The sequence below is a fragment of the Toxotes jaculatrix genome, chromosome 12, assembly GCF_017976425.1.
Source record: "Toxotes jaculatrix isolate fToxJac2 chromosome 12, fToxJac2.pri, whole genome shotgun sequence".
Classification (NCBI taxonomy): domain Eukaryota; kingdom Metazoa; phylum Chordata; class Actinopteri; family Toxotidae; genus Toxotes; species Toxotes jaculatrix.
In genome coordinates, this window is record NC_054405.1 from 4,531,673 (window position 1) to 4,548,435 (window position 16,763).

General features: G+C 41.6%; 1 protein-coding gene across 1 annotated transcript in view; it reads right to left on the reverse strand.

Annotated features, from left to right (window-relative positions):
• Nucleotides 1-16,763, reverse strand: part of igsf9bb (immunoglobulin superfamily, member 9Bb) — a 107,101-nt gene that overhangs the window by 64,011 nt on the left and 26,327 nt on the right. The window contains exons 2-3 of the mRNA XM_041051744.1: nucleotides 15,697-15,888; nucleotides 7,389-7,535 (exon numbers count right to left, since the gene is read on the reverse strand). Coding sequence (XP_040907678.1) covers nucleotides 7,389-7,535; nucleotides 15,697-15,888 — 339 coding nt within the window. The remainder of the gene's footprint in view (nucleotides 1-7,388; nucleotides 7,536-15,696; nucleotides 15,889-16,763) is intronic.

Below are 16,763 nucleotides of genomic sequence, written 5' to 3' on the forward strand. Positions count from 1 at the left end.
AACACTTAACACCCATCCACTGACCAAACAGTGCTGAATATCTTCCACATCTTATTGTGTAAACTAGTCTGCAATGCATTTCCTGTAGCTGCTTCAGAATAAAAGCCTTCCGGCAGGAGGAATTATCCGTTTGTGATTGTTGTAAACTCAGAGCTAAACAATGACAGAAAACAGAGCTTTCACCATAGTCTCCAGCAGAGAGACTAAGAGTGGGGGCGCAGGAGAGCTGCTCTGTAATTCATTGGGGAGACCTCTCCAGGACTGTTTGGCCACATGTGTTCAGGAAGTAAGGCTGCAGGACATCTGGACCAAAATTCATTTAGAAACTGCTTATTAACATTTACAACTGCAGACTTGTTATCATAACCATTCATGATTATTACATATTATTTGATAACCTGTTCATTTGCATGCAAAAACGTACACATTAAACGTGACGTGTTCAAGAGGTATTCTTATTTCAAGGTCTTATTTAAATCAAGTAGCAGCAATAAAGAGGCTGGTGCACTGCACTGTGCTCCTGGAGAATGTGTTTCATTATGCTGATACAGTATCACAGTACCTCTCTCCATGTCACCACAGTCAGCATCACATTGGGCCACCCAAATACCAAACATGTGCAGGTGTGGCAAAAAATGCCTACACAAGGCATCTACAATTCCCCACACACACCAACAAAGGGGAGGAATTATTATTCTGTAATTTCTTAGTCTACCTGGGCTCACTGTCCTTCAAAACAATGCTATAGGTGAAATGTTCTTATAGTTGGGGAAATAGGTGTATAAGCTTTTCAGATTTTAAGAGGATGATATTTTTTTAATGCAGCATTTTGTCTTGGTGGTTTGGATTCTCCATGCAGTTGTTAATCCTGTGTGGGATAAGCAGTGGCCAGTGGTCATGTGTAAATCTGTTTTTAGGCCATGACAGGGAGGGGGCACAGTGACATTTTTATCCCCTTTTCCTCAAAGACTTCAACCTGTGCTGAGGTAAAGTGTGTGTGTGTGTGTTTGCAAGTATTTGCAAGTGCCAAACAGCTTTAAAACAAAAAAGATGAGGAAAGAGAGGTGGGGAGAGACAGAAAGGCAGAGGCAAAAGAGGGAAAGAATGGGAAAAAGACATCAAGAGGGAGGAAAAAGAGAGAGCGGGGCGGTTGTGCAGCATGCAGGCACTGCAGAGTTCTGCTGCAGAGTACAGGGATGGCAAGCGGGAGGGTGTGTTGAAGCTATTTTAGGGGGAGCAGTTGAAGACTAACCCTGGGAGATATGAACCTTGCTTCTTTGGCATCACCTCATGCTGGATTGGGGCCTGCACTGTGAGGGAGAACGGGATAACAGTGGGAGACTAAATCATCTTAGAGGGAAAAAAAAAAAAAGTGGACAGTCATGTCCCAAGAAGCTGGAAACTGGGATACTTCCCACTGGGATGTGTGAAGTTACAGTGATCCTCTTCACACTTCCATCTATCCATACATGCAAGTAAAACAGTGCATGTGTCAAAGAACTGCAGTAACTTGCAACAGAAGAAGTAGAAGTATATGAGTTCAAAACCTAATTCCATGCAATACCTGGCCTCGCATTTCCTTCACCTAAAATTTCAAAATTATTCAAGCAAATGGCTTGCACAATAATTACATCACTCCAACCAGCACATACTGCCTCCCTGCTCTTCCTGTTCTCCACTCACTCAGTATGGAAGGAGTTGGAGGGTGATATAAGTTCACAGGAATGAAACAGAGGTGTCAATTTGGAGAGGAAAAGCATGAGCGTGATATAGCACTCGCACCCAGAATCTATATGCATCACTTACTTCTTCAGTGCCAACAAGGCTGACAGCTAAAGTGCTCAGAGTAATCACTGACAACCACTGATGTTTGACAATGATAGGAGGGAGAGGTGGATTGCAAATGGGGGACTATAAATAGAGGACTGCACTGCTGGAGCTTCATCCAGCATGGGTATGTGGCAAGATCCTGAACCTGAAAGACTCTGTGACTTCAATTCCTAAAAGTGTCAACCACAATTTTTAAATATGCTGCTGAAACACACAGTTAGACATTCAACACACTCATGACACCAATGTCCAGGTAGTGAGAGCTACTCATAGGCATGATGGGAGTTGCAGGTGTTAACACTGAAGGGCCAGTGTTGTATGGTACTTGCTGGTTCGCTGTGATTACATAATATCTACAGTCAATACAGTATTACTCACCATATTGACAGAAACGTGTATGTTGGATGTGAAGCTTGGGTGGATTCATCTACTATAGATGACATCTCATTGATCACATTAGACCCCATACAAATATTTTTTTTTTTTTTTTTTAAGTTTTTTTTTTTTTTTATCCTTAATTTTTTTCAGCTCTATTTCACACAGGCTTCACTGCCTAATGGAGCTTGGCCTTAAGGACCTGACCACTCATCTTCTGAATGCTATGATCTGCCTGTACACACTCAGTCACCACAGAGGAGCTGGATCTGTATTTATCAAAGGGATAAAAGTAAAATCTTGGACTTAAGGAAGCTACAAAGGTCTTTTCAGCTGGTTAAGAGTAAACTCTCAATGACTTCTGGTCTGATAGTGTGATCATGTTGTTCTGTACATACATGTCTAACATCACTGCTATGACAGACTCGCACCCAGCTTATAATAGTGCATCTGCCAAGGTGCAGGACGCACCACTGCTGCCATCAAAAGGCTCATCCTGCCTGGACTGCTTCATCCTGCCAGACAGGCAGAGGTGGGAGATTTTTTTTTCCTGTGGGGGGGTGTATGTGGATGACATCAGCAATCAGGAAGGCAGCAGGGACTCCTGGCAGCCCTGGTCCCCTGACCGTGCCACACCACTCCCCTGCTATACACCTCGGCATCAAAGGAGGAGGAAGACTACTTTCACCTTTATTTCACCCTGCAAGCTTCACTGGCTTCAGCAACCTCAACTTCCCTGTCACACTGAAAAAAATGTTTCGTTGAATTGACTCAATTTTAATGTTGAAAGTGGTTGCACGCAATACATTCATCTAAATACACATATTTTTTAAGTTGGCTGTACTTAATATTTTTGAGTAATTTCAGTTAAATTATGTAAGCAGTTTCAGCACAAAAATTCTGAGTATTTGTTACTCTGATTTCCTTAGTAATTCTAACTAAGCCCATGTTTAATTTACTTAAATTCATTATGTAATTCAGCCGCCTGGTTAGCTCAGTTGGTAGAGCATGAGACTCAACCTCTCAGGGTCGTGGGTTTGAATCTCACTCCAGGTGGCACCATCTCCCATGGGCTCACCACCCGTGGAGGTGCCATAGGACTTCGGTGCATTGTGAATTGGGCGGGAGCTGCCCCCGCGACCTGGGCCTGGACCCAGATAAACGGCAGATGATGACATGACATTATGTATTTCATATATTGTGGTTAGCTAATTTGTTATTGTGTTTTAAATTAAATTGTTTTATTCTGCATATGTAAAAGATTTTAATTCAATTCACAATTTTATTGAAAACAATCAAAATGCATATGTAGATGTGGGGGTGGCTGAGAAACCCGGTATACAACAATGAGTTGTGGCAGTCTGGAGCAATTCCCAATTCCATTTTATTTGACAAAATTAGAATCTTGTTCAAAAACTCCACAGTAAAAAATGCACATTGGGCCAACCAGAAAGATAAAAGTAAGCAAAAAGGGGGGAAAAAATTCTCAAGAGCTCTTCTCAAGAAGAATCAAAATAATACAGAACAAAAGAATTGGCTCTAAACTGCCTTTCTGGTTATACCCTTAAAGTTTGGGCCCATGGCAGGAGCTATAATCTGGAGCTGTGTTCAGGAGCTGTGCTTCTGTCCTTTAGGCTCCGGCCACCACAGCCTCCTCACTTTTATACTGGTGGACTGCACCAAGAAATCAAAATCAATTATCTCTTCCAGCACACTTACAATAATCCCAATACTAAATAACATATTATCAAATAGAAGTTCAGTTAAACTTACTTTAAAAACACATATTTCTTTTTAAACAAGATACTTATACAGGTCATTTCACCATAAAAGACAAAACACCCCTCCCACTCTACCACGCTTGGTTTCTTCCCCTGTGAACCCCCCTATTTAACCAAATGGACCGCTCCAGCTCAGGTTTGGCTGCTCCTGGTCTGACAGAGGAAGAAGTGCAACAAAGGAGACAGGTCAACAAAATTTAAATTCAATAAATCAAATACACGATCACAGTGTGACTTCTCTCCTTCACCCCCTCCTCCAAATGTTCATACCACACACATCACCACCAGCACTTCACACCAGGATCAACATTCTGATAAAATCTACCTGAGAAAGAGCACATGTAAGGCACATGTGTAGCACATGTGCCTTACTTTAGTGCACGGGGTCTCCCTGTGACAGTAGCATAAAACAATTTAATTATTTTGATTCTTCTTGAGAAGTGCTCTTGAGAATTTTTTCCCCCCCTTTTTGCTTACTTTTATCTTTCTAGTTGGCCCAATGTGCATTTTTTACTGTGGAGTTTTTGAACAAGACTCTAATTTTGTCAAATAAAATGGAATTGGGAATTGCTCGAGACTGCCACACCTCATTGTTGTATACCGGGTTTCTCGGCCACCCCCACATCTACATATGCATTTTGATTGTTTGAAATAAAATTGTGAATTGAATTAACATATTTTACATAATGTAGAATAAAACAATTTAATTTAAAGCACAATAACAAATTATGTAACCACAATATATGAATTACATAATGAATTTAAGTAAATTAAACATGGGTTTAGTTAGAATTACTAAGGAAATACAAAAAAGTAACAAATACTCAGAATTTTTGTGCAGAAAGTGCTTCTATAATTTATTTGAAATTACTAGTACAGCCAACTTAAAAAATATGTCTGGATTTAGATGAATGTATTGCGTGCAACCACTTTCAACATTAAAATTGAGGAAATTCAACGAAACATTTTTTTCAGTGCAGGGAATCAGGTGATCACTCAATACAGTGGCTGTCAAATAAGGCGCTCCCATGCCACCTCCTGCCCTCCATGTGAACTTCTGCCTCCTCAAAAAGCCTGACTGCTGAGTGGTCACCAACCCCCCCACCCCCCGACCCGGCTGCTTGTGTACACACAGATATTCAGTGCACCACTCAGCAAAGATGAGTCTTCCACTGTCATCCACCAGGCAATTCCACAACACACCATCTTATAGGCTACTGTTTTTGATCCAACCTAGCTCTAATTTTTACTGTTAAGAGTTTCCCCCCCTTATTGACCTCCACCCACACTTTGTCTTTGCTTTGTCTTTCTTACCTTAGTGAAAAACTGAAACACTAGAAACTCCAACGGAATGTATTTAATTTCACAACTACCTCATCACATGAACATATTCCCTATTCAACAAAAAGGACATAGTGATTAAGATGTATAGAACATCACATTTGTGAAACTTCGTAGTGGGATCATGTTTCAAAACAGGACTGAATGCAGTATATATATATATATATATATATATATATATATATATATATATATATATATATATATATATATATATATATATAGAGAGAGAGAGAGAGAGAGAGAGAGAGAGAGAGAGAGAGAGAGAGATAGTAATACTGACAATGATCTTCTGGTCTGATATTCCTAAATACACATAGTTTGAATTATAGACTGAAAAACTCTAGTTTGTCTATTTTTAGAACTGACCACAGTTCACCTTCTACATTTTTGTAAAAAAGCAGTTCAGTCAGCTGTGTCCTGTACAACATCGCTGTCTGACTACTACAACTGATAAAACTGCTGCAGCTCATGTCTAATGTGACAACAAGGCAATAAAGGACAGTGGAGGAGTGATGGACATGAAGACAAACAGAAAAGAGGCAGCCTGGGGCCTTTCAGCTCTTCTGGGAGAGCGAGGAGAGGTGAGGCGAAGTCAAACAGAACAAGAGCAGCGCTGATGAAACTGAGCTAATGTGCCGTAACCACGAGCAGGAGGTGGGGTCTGTGGTGTGTCTGTTACCACAGCAACTAGCGTCATCACATGCTGTCTGATTAAGTGACTCGATAAATGCTTGAGCTACTGTACCAAGAGAGGGTGAGAATATTTCTGTGAGAGAGTCCTGTTATTTTACACTCAGGTGTTTGTCTTATCAGTGACACAGCATTTAGCAGCTTCCGTGTTTTCCTGTGGGACGATGTTGTCCTTGTCCAAAGGTACTTTGGACTTCTTAATAAGAGGACTGAATCTGCCCAGCTCACCACTGTTTGAAAATTAGACACTTGTGTCCAAAAAAGAGGAATTTACCTTTAAATCCTAATTTAATATCAGTGTAAGTTCAATATATTTGGGTTTTAGACTAAAAAATTTTTTGGACATTTAAGTCTTTATTATTGACAGCAGAGAGACGAAGGGAAATGAGGGAGAAAAAGATGCAACAAAGGAGTCGAATCAGGGTGTTGTGATCTGTAGTCAGCTACTTACCCTCTAAGCTACAGGTGAATCCCTTGTAGCAGAACAGTTCATTAGGATTTTAGACAAACAATCAACAGATTAATTGGTAATGACAGTATTTGTTGGTTGCAGCCCAAACTGCGAAACTAGCGTAACAGTACGACTAATGAGTGGAAGAAATACAGCCAGTGCAGCAGCAGCAGGACCCATGGGTCTGTGAGGGCACCCAGGTCTCTCACAGTTCTGCATTTATGGATCTTAATTGGTCCAATCAGCTTAGCACACCATTGGACCAAAGCAGTTTATACACCTTCAGATAAGCTAACCAGTGTCTGTCATCAGCACTAATACATTTCTAATCCATGTGTATGTGAGTGTTCAATTTTAGCAGGAGAAAACAAATTAACTGCTGTTTTTCTGTTATAATATTCCATTGATAGTTCATTTGTACGTGCCAGCCTCACAGTGCTTCAGGTCAATTGAGAATTAATTTAATTTCCATTGATAACAGACGGTCTAATAATCGAATAATTGAATTTGCTGTGATTTGAACGTTCGTCACCCACATGGTCCTAAAATCCTGCAGAATCACACACTGTGCAACACTGCAGAGTCACATCTTTACAACGAACAACAAATCTAATGGTTTACAACTTCACACTTTTTCTGCAATACTGCAGTAGTTTTTTTTTTTCTAAGTTTATCTAAATTTATTTTCCTGCGAATAAGAAATGTTATTGTGAAAGCCTGACCTTTCAAATCCCAGTTGTCTGTAATAGTGTGCGCGCGCATGCAAGTGTTTGTATCTGCACTGAATGTGTGCACGTCTCAAGGTGAAAAAGGCCCTTAAAAAAACACATACATCTGTTTCTCCACCACCATCTTTCCATTTTATCATCTGATGTGTATATTGAACGGTTTGAATAATAGATGCTGATGGTCCTTACCATTGACGGTCAGATGCACCCAGCTACCATTGTGGAAGGTGTCATACTGCTGCTCCAGCATCAGCACCTTACACTCATACCAGCCCTGGTCGTCTGAACGCACATTCTCTATCCGCAGGGAGGACTTGCCGTGCAGAGTGGCCCGGCCTGGGCCCCCGGAGACAGACGGAGATGCGGCGTCAGCAGGAAGGGACACAGAGGTGAGAAGGACGGGTGGATTGAATTCAATGAAGGAAATGAAGGGAGGGAAGAAACAGGTGACAGGCGAACGAACAAAGAGAAGAGAGAAGAGAAACACCAGGTGAATGTTAAAGAGAGAATCAACCTTTGAACAGCTGAGATATAAATATGCAGGGATCATGGAGTGCCCTGTGATGTGTTAGTGTGGGTGTCTCACGGTAACATCACAGCACATAGGACCTGTTTCTAAAGAGAGGCACTGCAGCACTGGTAATGTGCAGCACAACATCAAAGTAGGATACCAACTGTAGTTGTATATGCACAGTGAAATCTGTCACTTAAGCCTCAGTGCGGCTGAGATGTCCTCATCTCCCTGCGTGGCGGTCTATTTTGGAGATGCACTGAGGCAAGGACAGGTCATTACTTCCTTTGAGGAGTGGGAAGTGGCCAACATGATAACATGACAACAGAGAACCCCTCAGGGTTACACGGGACTCACCATCCATCATGACAGATATCGGCTTTTGACTTGGTGAGCACGGAGTCAGGAATAGCTGCATTTTACTTTTACAGATCAAAAGCTCAAAGAGGGGGATTGATGATGTTGCTCCAGGCAATCTGGCAACTAGATCATAACAGATGGCAACTGGCAATAAGGGCTGAACAAAGTGCTTTCAGGGAGCAAACGCCGGCTCAAAACGTCAGCGTTATCAAACCTTTCCTATCCCTCATTAATTCCCTCACTCTCGCCCATCGTCTCCATGTCATGGGCATTCCTGGATTATTTTTTTTGTTTGCCTTCCTAAATCCCTTCTTTAGCATGACGCACCAGGTAAATATATGAACTGCGCTGGCGGCTGTCTCAGCGAGTTAAGGTAGACAGTCAAAGTGGTGTTTGTTCCCTAGCCTGTGTGTGTGTGCGCGTGTGTGTGTGTGTGTGAGGTGTGTGAGTATGTGGGTGTCCTGGTTAGGCTATTTATATATCAGATTATATTTGTCCAGCTTCCAACCATGTCTGTCTCCTGTCTTGGCTGACTGGAAGGAACTGTGAAAGAGACTCCATGTTACTTAGTGAGTGTGAGCTATGGAGTTAATATATACTGTATACAATATCTGTGGAACCTTCACCATCCACTTGCTCACTCAGCATCGGTCCACTTCTGTTTCTCCTTGTCTGAGAGTCAACAATCTGTCCTGACAGTTTACTGAATGTCCTTTTTGGATGTGATGAATTTGAGTATTAAAGTCCATGAACAGGAAATCATGCATGATTGTGTCTGTGTGACACATTTGAACTTCACTTACAGTATGAGAGCAAAGTGCTGCTTAATTTCCCTATGAACCCTTTGATTGGACTGCTGTAATCCTGGATACACCCCGTGTTCATGTTTCTGTATATTAACATATGCTTCACAGAAAAGTCCATTTCAAACTTAACTGAAGACTGAAGTGTAAATCTATCCCATCTGCCTGTTTGGAACTGTTTGAAAAGCTTCTACCTACAGTGGCTTCAGAAAGTATTCAGACCGCTCCACTTTTATGTTGAAGGTTTAGTTGTAAATGGGAAAAACTGCCATTTTTTGTCAGTTTCTGTCTGCTGCCAGGTCACCATGGTGTCAGGCTTCAATGTCCACAGTGTGTGGAACGTCAGTCACTTTATCTTTTATCACTGCACAACATCTGGTGAAGACTTACTGAGGATGAGCTTTGCTGAATATTTGATTATCACACTTATAACTATATGCACCTCCATGTTTTTAGCCTTTTATTTGTTTACATTTTGTCAGATCTGCATCATGGAAACACCTGCTGTTAATATTTCTTGTTCAGACCATACAGACAACAACCAGCTACTGTGATACTAAAGAAATTCAGATGTTGTTCGCATCTGTTTGCAGAACATTATCTGGTCATACCCAAACAATGTATTTGTTTACGTCCCTAGTTTGAAGTAATGTTAAATGAAATGTGTGCAGTGCAGGAGAGCCTCAATACGAAACACATTCTTTCTGTTCAGTGTACAGTTTTCTACATTTAAGTCAGTGACAGGTCGTGGTGGAAATCATTTCATCTTGTCAGTCAGAGATATGTTGGCAGGGGGGTTGCAGCACTCATACTTGCATTACTTCATCTCTGTACAAAATGGAGATTCATCCTGCCAATTGACAAACTGTCACTTTGAGTAATTAATGAAAAACAGATGTTTGACAGTGTGGGGATTAATTAAACTGTGTGAGCTGTACCATCCACAAATATTCATGTTTAGCTGTACCAAATAATCCACTACATGATTCCTGGAATCACCAGCTAAAATTGAGAATCTCTTAATGTGCACTTAGAATAGAAATGTCAAAAGACTGGTGTTATTCTGTCAACTCCTTATACCGACACACAGGAAACAGAAAAATATACTGCAATGTCAAACATCATCATATACCACAACACTGATAATGATGTATGTTTCATTTACTACCAGTTACTGCTATGACCTCCACGCTTTGTGACTTCTAAGGTCACATCCTACTCAATTACCACAGCAAATCTCTGCAGTCCTCACTGATGCTGAGATCTATTCTGGATATGACCAATACAAGGTTTCCCCTTGTTTTCACATCAGTAATTTATCATTTACCTTACAGCCTGTGCTTCTGCTGAAAGTTAAGGTAAAGGTAAGTAAACACAGGCTGGAGAAAAAGCATAAGAGTTATCACGGTCAGTCACATCAATTAACTGCATAATAAGGTACACCAGGGTGCCCACATTTTATTTTCTAGTTCAATCATTTCAACTTTTCAACAGCACCAATGATGAAAATTGTGACATTTTAGAATTTTCCTGCATTCTTCTTCCTGCATTCTTCTTCCTTGTAAAAATCTGGTGCCTACATTACCCAAAGTGCCACAGACAGCTGGTTAGAGATTTGGGTGTGTTAGGCCAGGAGCGGCTGTATGTATCCTGACATCAAGCAGAGATGAGGAGCAGGCTACAGAGATCTGTTAAGCTCACTTCTTTCTGACGCCACACCCACAGATTTTTTTTTTTTTTTTTCTTTTCAAACTTGTAGACCTCAGACCCAACGGACACATACTCAAGTGACACCACTTCACGCAGCTCCCTGTGGAGACAGAAAATGAAGCAGTACTCCTCAAAAACCATAAAACCACCAGCTTTATCCTTTAACCTTTGTTCCCTATGAATCCACAAGCGGTTCCTGTGCTCAGAAACACATCTAAGGGTCACTGGGATATCATTTGACAAAGGGAAAACAAAGGGACAACAAAGGAAAGCCTCCCCACACACACACACACACACACACACACACACACACACACACACACACACACACACAACATACCACAAATCTTCATGTTCTTCCTTTGTTAGAATTCTGTATAATGAAATGCCACAGATGAGAAGGGCATCAGAGCAGGCTGACTACATCACAGCAGATGTTTACAGGGACCTCCACTGTAAAACATTTAGTCCATTTAGAAGAGAATAAAACCTGTGATACACATGGCTTTACTGTGGCTGAGCAGTGTGTCTTCTCATCAAAACCATCTTTGTGCCAGTCTTTATATCTGAAGCATGGATGATGCCATTACCATGCAATCCAGCCACGGCAGATTAGCTTCTGAAACTACAGTGAGGAAGAGGAGCCTACATGGAGCCTAATATATGCCGCCCTGGTACTTGTAGTTCTTATTTATTTAAACTAAACCATGCAGAGGAATGTTATTGACTGCCTCTTGATAAATTAGGTCCATTCTTCTACTGTTATATCCTGTGGAGCATTGACAGTGTGTCAGTGTGTTGTTATTAAGCCCTGCAGAGGAATTTCCCTGTTAATGGTTTTAATAACAGTCAGTTCCTCAGCGGGGTTATTTCACACATAAATCTCTGGGGAGGAGTCCCAATTTTTTCAGGAGCCAACAACACTCCCATGTAGCCTCTCACTGTACACCACAAGTCATGACCCCCAAGCTTTCAGTCATAAACAGGAATGGGAACTGATAAGATTTTATTGATACCAGTGCCAGTATTGATTAGATTAGTGTATCTGTCCAATTCTGAATTGATTCTTAGTCCACAAACAGCCAATTAAACGCATGGTTTCCCCACAAAGCTGTTCAACCCCACAGGTGTGGTGGGCTTCCAGTTTTTTTCCAGTTAGTAAAACAAGCCCCCACACACACACAAAGACTCAGAAGGTGAAAACTCAGCCATGCAGTTACAACTGGTAATGACACTTAACTTAACGTGTTTAGAACGTGACTGGAGTCTATCTGTGGAAAACTGAATTGACTGAAGAATTCACAAAGTAATCAAAACTCTTATTTAACTGCCTGTTCAGTTCACAGTTGGATTGTACAGTGTGTTACAGCCCAGACTGAACCGTGTCCACACAGTGATGTTAGACGTGAAGAGAACAGCATCCCTAAGGCGGCAAAAGCAACACTCAGCAGGACTTTTGCTCATTGCAGTAATTATGACTCGAGTCCAGCTGTTTTTCCGAGCTCGTTCTGTTTGGTCAGTGTGGCTCCACTTCACGTCTCCTCTCTCAGCTGCTCTCAGCTTCCTGCAGCCAAACACATGGCAGTCTGTCACTGAGCTCCACTCCTCATGATTGGCGTTAACTGTGATAACATAAAAAGGACGTTGCTTCTGCTGTGGGTTGACTTGCTACCACTGCAGTAGTGCTCATCGAAGGGAATGCTACTGACATACTGTAGACTGCACAGGCTCTCAGAGGAACCCTGTTTTAAGTTTATTTGTCCAGTTTAAGAATGAGTGCTGCAGAACAATCTGAACTGTCTGTTTGACTGTACTGGTTTTAGAAGAAGTTTTCAACTGGATGAGCTAATTTAGCCCCAAAATATTCTGCATAACTATAAATCAGCAGAAGAGCGAAGCTGATTTATTAGAAAGTCAGAAAATGTCTGTTGGGGTAAGCCATTTTTAATTTTCACCATTCTTCTGGACCGGCTAAGAGATCTTCCACGACGACTGGCAACAATTCAACAATGTAATCCAGAGTTCCCTTCATCTCTGTTCCTCCATTTCCAGCTTCATCTTCATTTTCTATCACTCTCTTCCTGCCTGCCTAACAATGTACGTCTATTTCTTCCTCTATTTACTTCCCCATGGAAATGTTTTATATTCATCTGCCTCTTTTACTGTCACAGATGTTTTCTCCCTCTCCTCTCTGTAAAAAAAAAAAATAAGACAACGGCTTGTTTGAGACCGAGGGCAGACGGGTATCTAGGAAACAGTGCCCCTGTGGTTGGGCTCGACTCATTAACCCTCGACATCTAAAGAGGGCACAATGTAAGCCTCTGTGCATCTCTGCAGCTCCCGTCCGTGACCTGCGACTTTACCCAATGATGCAATGTCAAGGTCACATTGAGGCACGGAGGGAGGCTGGCGTCAGCCTGCATCCGGCTATAGAACTACAGATATTTCAGCTCTGCACTTTGAAACAAAGACAAATCATGGACTCAATGGAAAAATGCAGCGAGTTATGATGGAGACAGGAGTTTAAAACAGAACAGAGGCTGAGCAGAGGAGGGACCCACTGTCCCTAAAGACTGGGATTTATTAAGCTCCGACGCTAACAGATCTCTTACTGAACATTTTAGCCATGCTGGCGGTGTGGCTGTAGGAATGGCAATGTCAGTCTGCCCTGTGACTTATTCTGACTCACTAACTGGGTTTACAGTACATACAGTACACTCACTTCTACACTTTCTGGCTTGTCTCATAACAAAAGATCATTGCACATATGTAAATTCAGTTTTTCCTGATGAGGTTTCATATGGGATTCAAAAAGAATTCAGTTCAGACAGAGAACATAATGATATGATATGTGACTAAATAAAATGACTGGCATACAAGCCAGCACCAATGAAATAGTGACGTGAACAGTCTGGGGTCTCAGTCCTCAGTCCTACTATAGAGACTATAGTTAATGATGTAACTGTTGTCTTCTACAGTGACTCTGGATTACATTCATATCCTGCTGGTCTTTTTACTGTGGTCAGGACGGTGTAACTCTGTAACCGTAGCTTCTGAAACTCTGCAGTCTTTCCTGTCAGGTATTTGTGCTCAGTGATCTGATCAATGAAGACATGTGAGGATGCAGAAAGATTATACATGGTTTCTGTATTTTTGCCACCATCTTCAAGTCTGTCAGACTATTTTTCACCCTGCTGCAGGAGGCAGCTGGGATAAGGGACACTTAAAAAAAAAAAAAACTTTTCCTGTATCTGATGCAGACAGCAGCGGATCAATCAGCTGGCTTTCAAACAGATGTGGAGATTAGTATTTGCCATGTTAATGGCTAAACATTTCTAATTAGGGTAAATCTGTTTTTGACCACATTTGCAGCTTGCAAATTTGTTTCTACAAAATATTTAATATATATATATATATTCTAATTTGCTGTGTCTTAAAACAGATAAATACCAACTACACATATTATATCATACTTGAGTCTATGAGACCAAATCAAAACTGTTTTACACTAAAAAACATGAAAGAACCCATCTTCTACTAATCTTGTACTACACTAATGTTAACACACAGCTAAATAATGACCACAGTAACGTCTCCTAATCTTCTAACTCCAAACCTTAACAAGATCCTGCAAAGCTGAGCTGATCAGATAATCACAACACCAAAGCATCTGAGAGGCACACTGTGGATATATTTATTAATTACCAACAAAGACATGGCTGTTTGTCAACCGCCATAATCTACAACAACAACAAATCTAAGGGCTTTCCTGTTAGCTTGCCACTCAAGCAATGGGCGGAGAGACGCACCGATAAATGCAAGTTTTCACTCATCCTGTTTGTTTGCTTGTCATTTATTTACAGGTATCACAGAGATGTAAGCCTGGAAGTCTCGTTGTTCTTTTAACACAGCGAATGGTTTTGTTATTTTATCTCCGGCTAGTGTTTGCATGTGTCATTCAGGGTTTCTCCTGTTCTTGTTCCAATATCTAGACTCAAAGAGAAAGGTGAGCACTCTTCTTCAATTCTGCAGTTTAATTTGGGTGATGGCTATCATTGCTAACTCTAATGATCATTAAATTGTTATCAACATATAAAAAGGCCAATGCAGTTCAACTCTTTTGATTATCCAAAATGTGTGTGGATGATAGTTGCACTGACTCCTCCTCACACTGGGGAAACTCACATTTAATTTATGACATGAATGAATGCATGATAAAAGCTCTTTGAATTAAAGGCATACCAGGAAGGGGGATTAGTTCTGAAATTCAATGATCAGAGGAAAGGAAATCAAAAGCAGGCAAGGGGAAAATCCCTCTCACCTCCTCAGTAAACTTCACATTGAACACAACACCCAAAGAATGTGGGGTGGAAGGAGCTGCTGCCTCCAAAGGTAAAGTCATCTCATTAAAGCTGTCTACGTTCATTAGTAAACATATTTATTGGGGTCTACACTAGTAAGCACAGCACTGATCAAAGAGAGTCACTCTGTTTTGAACCAAATCAGAGAGGAAGAAAAAAAAAACAACTGAAACAATCTGATTCAGTGAAGGAAGATGTTCAGCCAGCAGGAGACTCTTGAGTTTAAACACAGTTCACATATTACGGAGGTGGGGCCTGTACACAATGCACAAGGCAGAAGGTGCCATTCTGATGTGTGGTTAATAAGAAAGCAGATCAGGTGGGTGGTGGAGTGGTGGAGGGCGAAATAGGCAAGAGCAGGAGCAGGAGTGGCAGCATGATCACTCCTTATTCTCCAACGTGCTGAGCTGTGGGAGTGGCGGGGTGAGAGGCTAGATGCCAACTATCACTCTCAGTATATAATCATGTCATAAAACTATTCTGACTGAACTGGAGTTGTCTTGTGTGGTAAATGAAACAGTTAAGAATGACAGGGAGAACCAAACAGTAGAAGAAAGATTTAAGAAATACTGAAGACATACAAAAATGATTTATATGAGTATTCTGTGGCATCACTGTTGGATGTGGTTACAGGTGTAACAGAGGACACCTCTGACCATACCCAACAACACTTTAAACCAGAGGGAGCTGCTTTACCGCCGGGTATCAAGTTACTTTTTAACCTCTGAATGTGACAGCAGTCACAGTCTTACCAGCATATTCTGGGTCCACGTGAGGAGGGTAGAAGCGAAAGTTGATGAAGAAGGGGATGGGCATTCCATACTTGAACCATTCCACCACATAGGGCTGGCCGTTCAGGGGGTGGGACACGTCGCATCCCAGGATGACGTTCTCTCCTGCACGTGCCGTCACAAACTGGGGCTCCTCTCGCACTCCGTGGGCACCTGGTTAAAAAAAACGTGAGCACGGGTCAGCCGGGTCGACGGTTCTAGGTCACCTACAGTCTGTGGCTAAACAGCCCACTTTAAGCCTCCACACGGAGCTACAGATGACATTTTAAAGCAAAACAATGCTTCAGTATTTAATGTGAGTACGAGTGCTTTCCAGTATTTCACACAATTACATTTAAATTTCTTTTCACATGAAGCTGACACTCGCACGTTAACCAGCAGTCACATCCAAGCCATTTTCAAGCTGCTGCTAAAATCCTGCTTTCATAAAGCACGACGTCGTCTGACAGAATCACCACACACAGAAGTTACAGACAACAGCTGCGCTGTGATTTCAGCTTTATTTGCTTGTAAAATGATCACTCAGAGAGAAAGACAGAAACACATAGAGAGGTGTGCATGTGGAGGGGAAGCCTGACCTCGTGCTAACAAGGGAATACTGGCAACACTCTTTGAAGGAAAGCAGCTAAGGTTTGTCCAAAAAGTCACTATATTTGTGATTTCTTTTGAAAACAAAATCGCTAAAGGGTCTGAAAAGTCTAAATCTAGCGACAAAGGCGCTAAGTTGGCAACACTGTCTATAAACACCCCCCTGCTGACGTAGCAGCAGGAGGAGCTTTTATTTTGAAAAAGAAACGTCTGACGGCGAAACACCAACAGTCACTCACTCAACCCGATCGCTCTCTCACTCACGGACATTCAGGGATGCAGCAATGGGCCGTGGCCCGGTGCAGCCGAAAAGATATACAGGCAGACAGACAAACAGACGCAGTGACAATCTCAGTTAACATCTGTATGTATGTACAATATATCGGAATTTGTTACTCTCTAAAATCAGGAAAGGCCTCAAAAATCCAGCACTGGCTTGC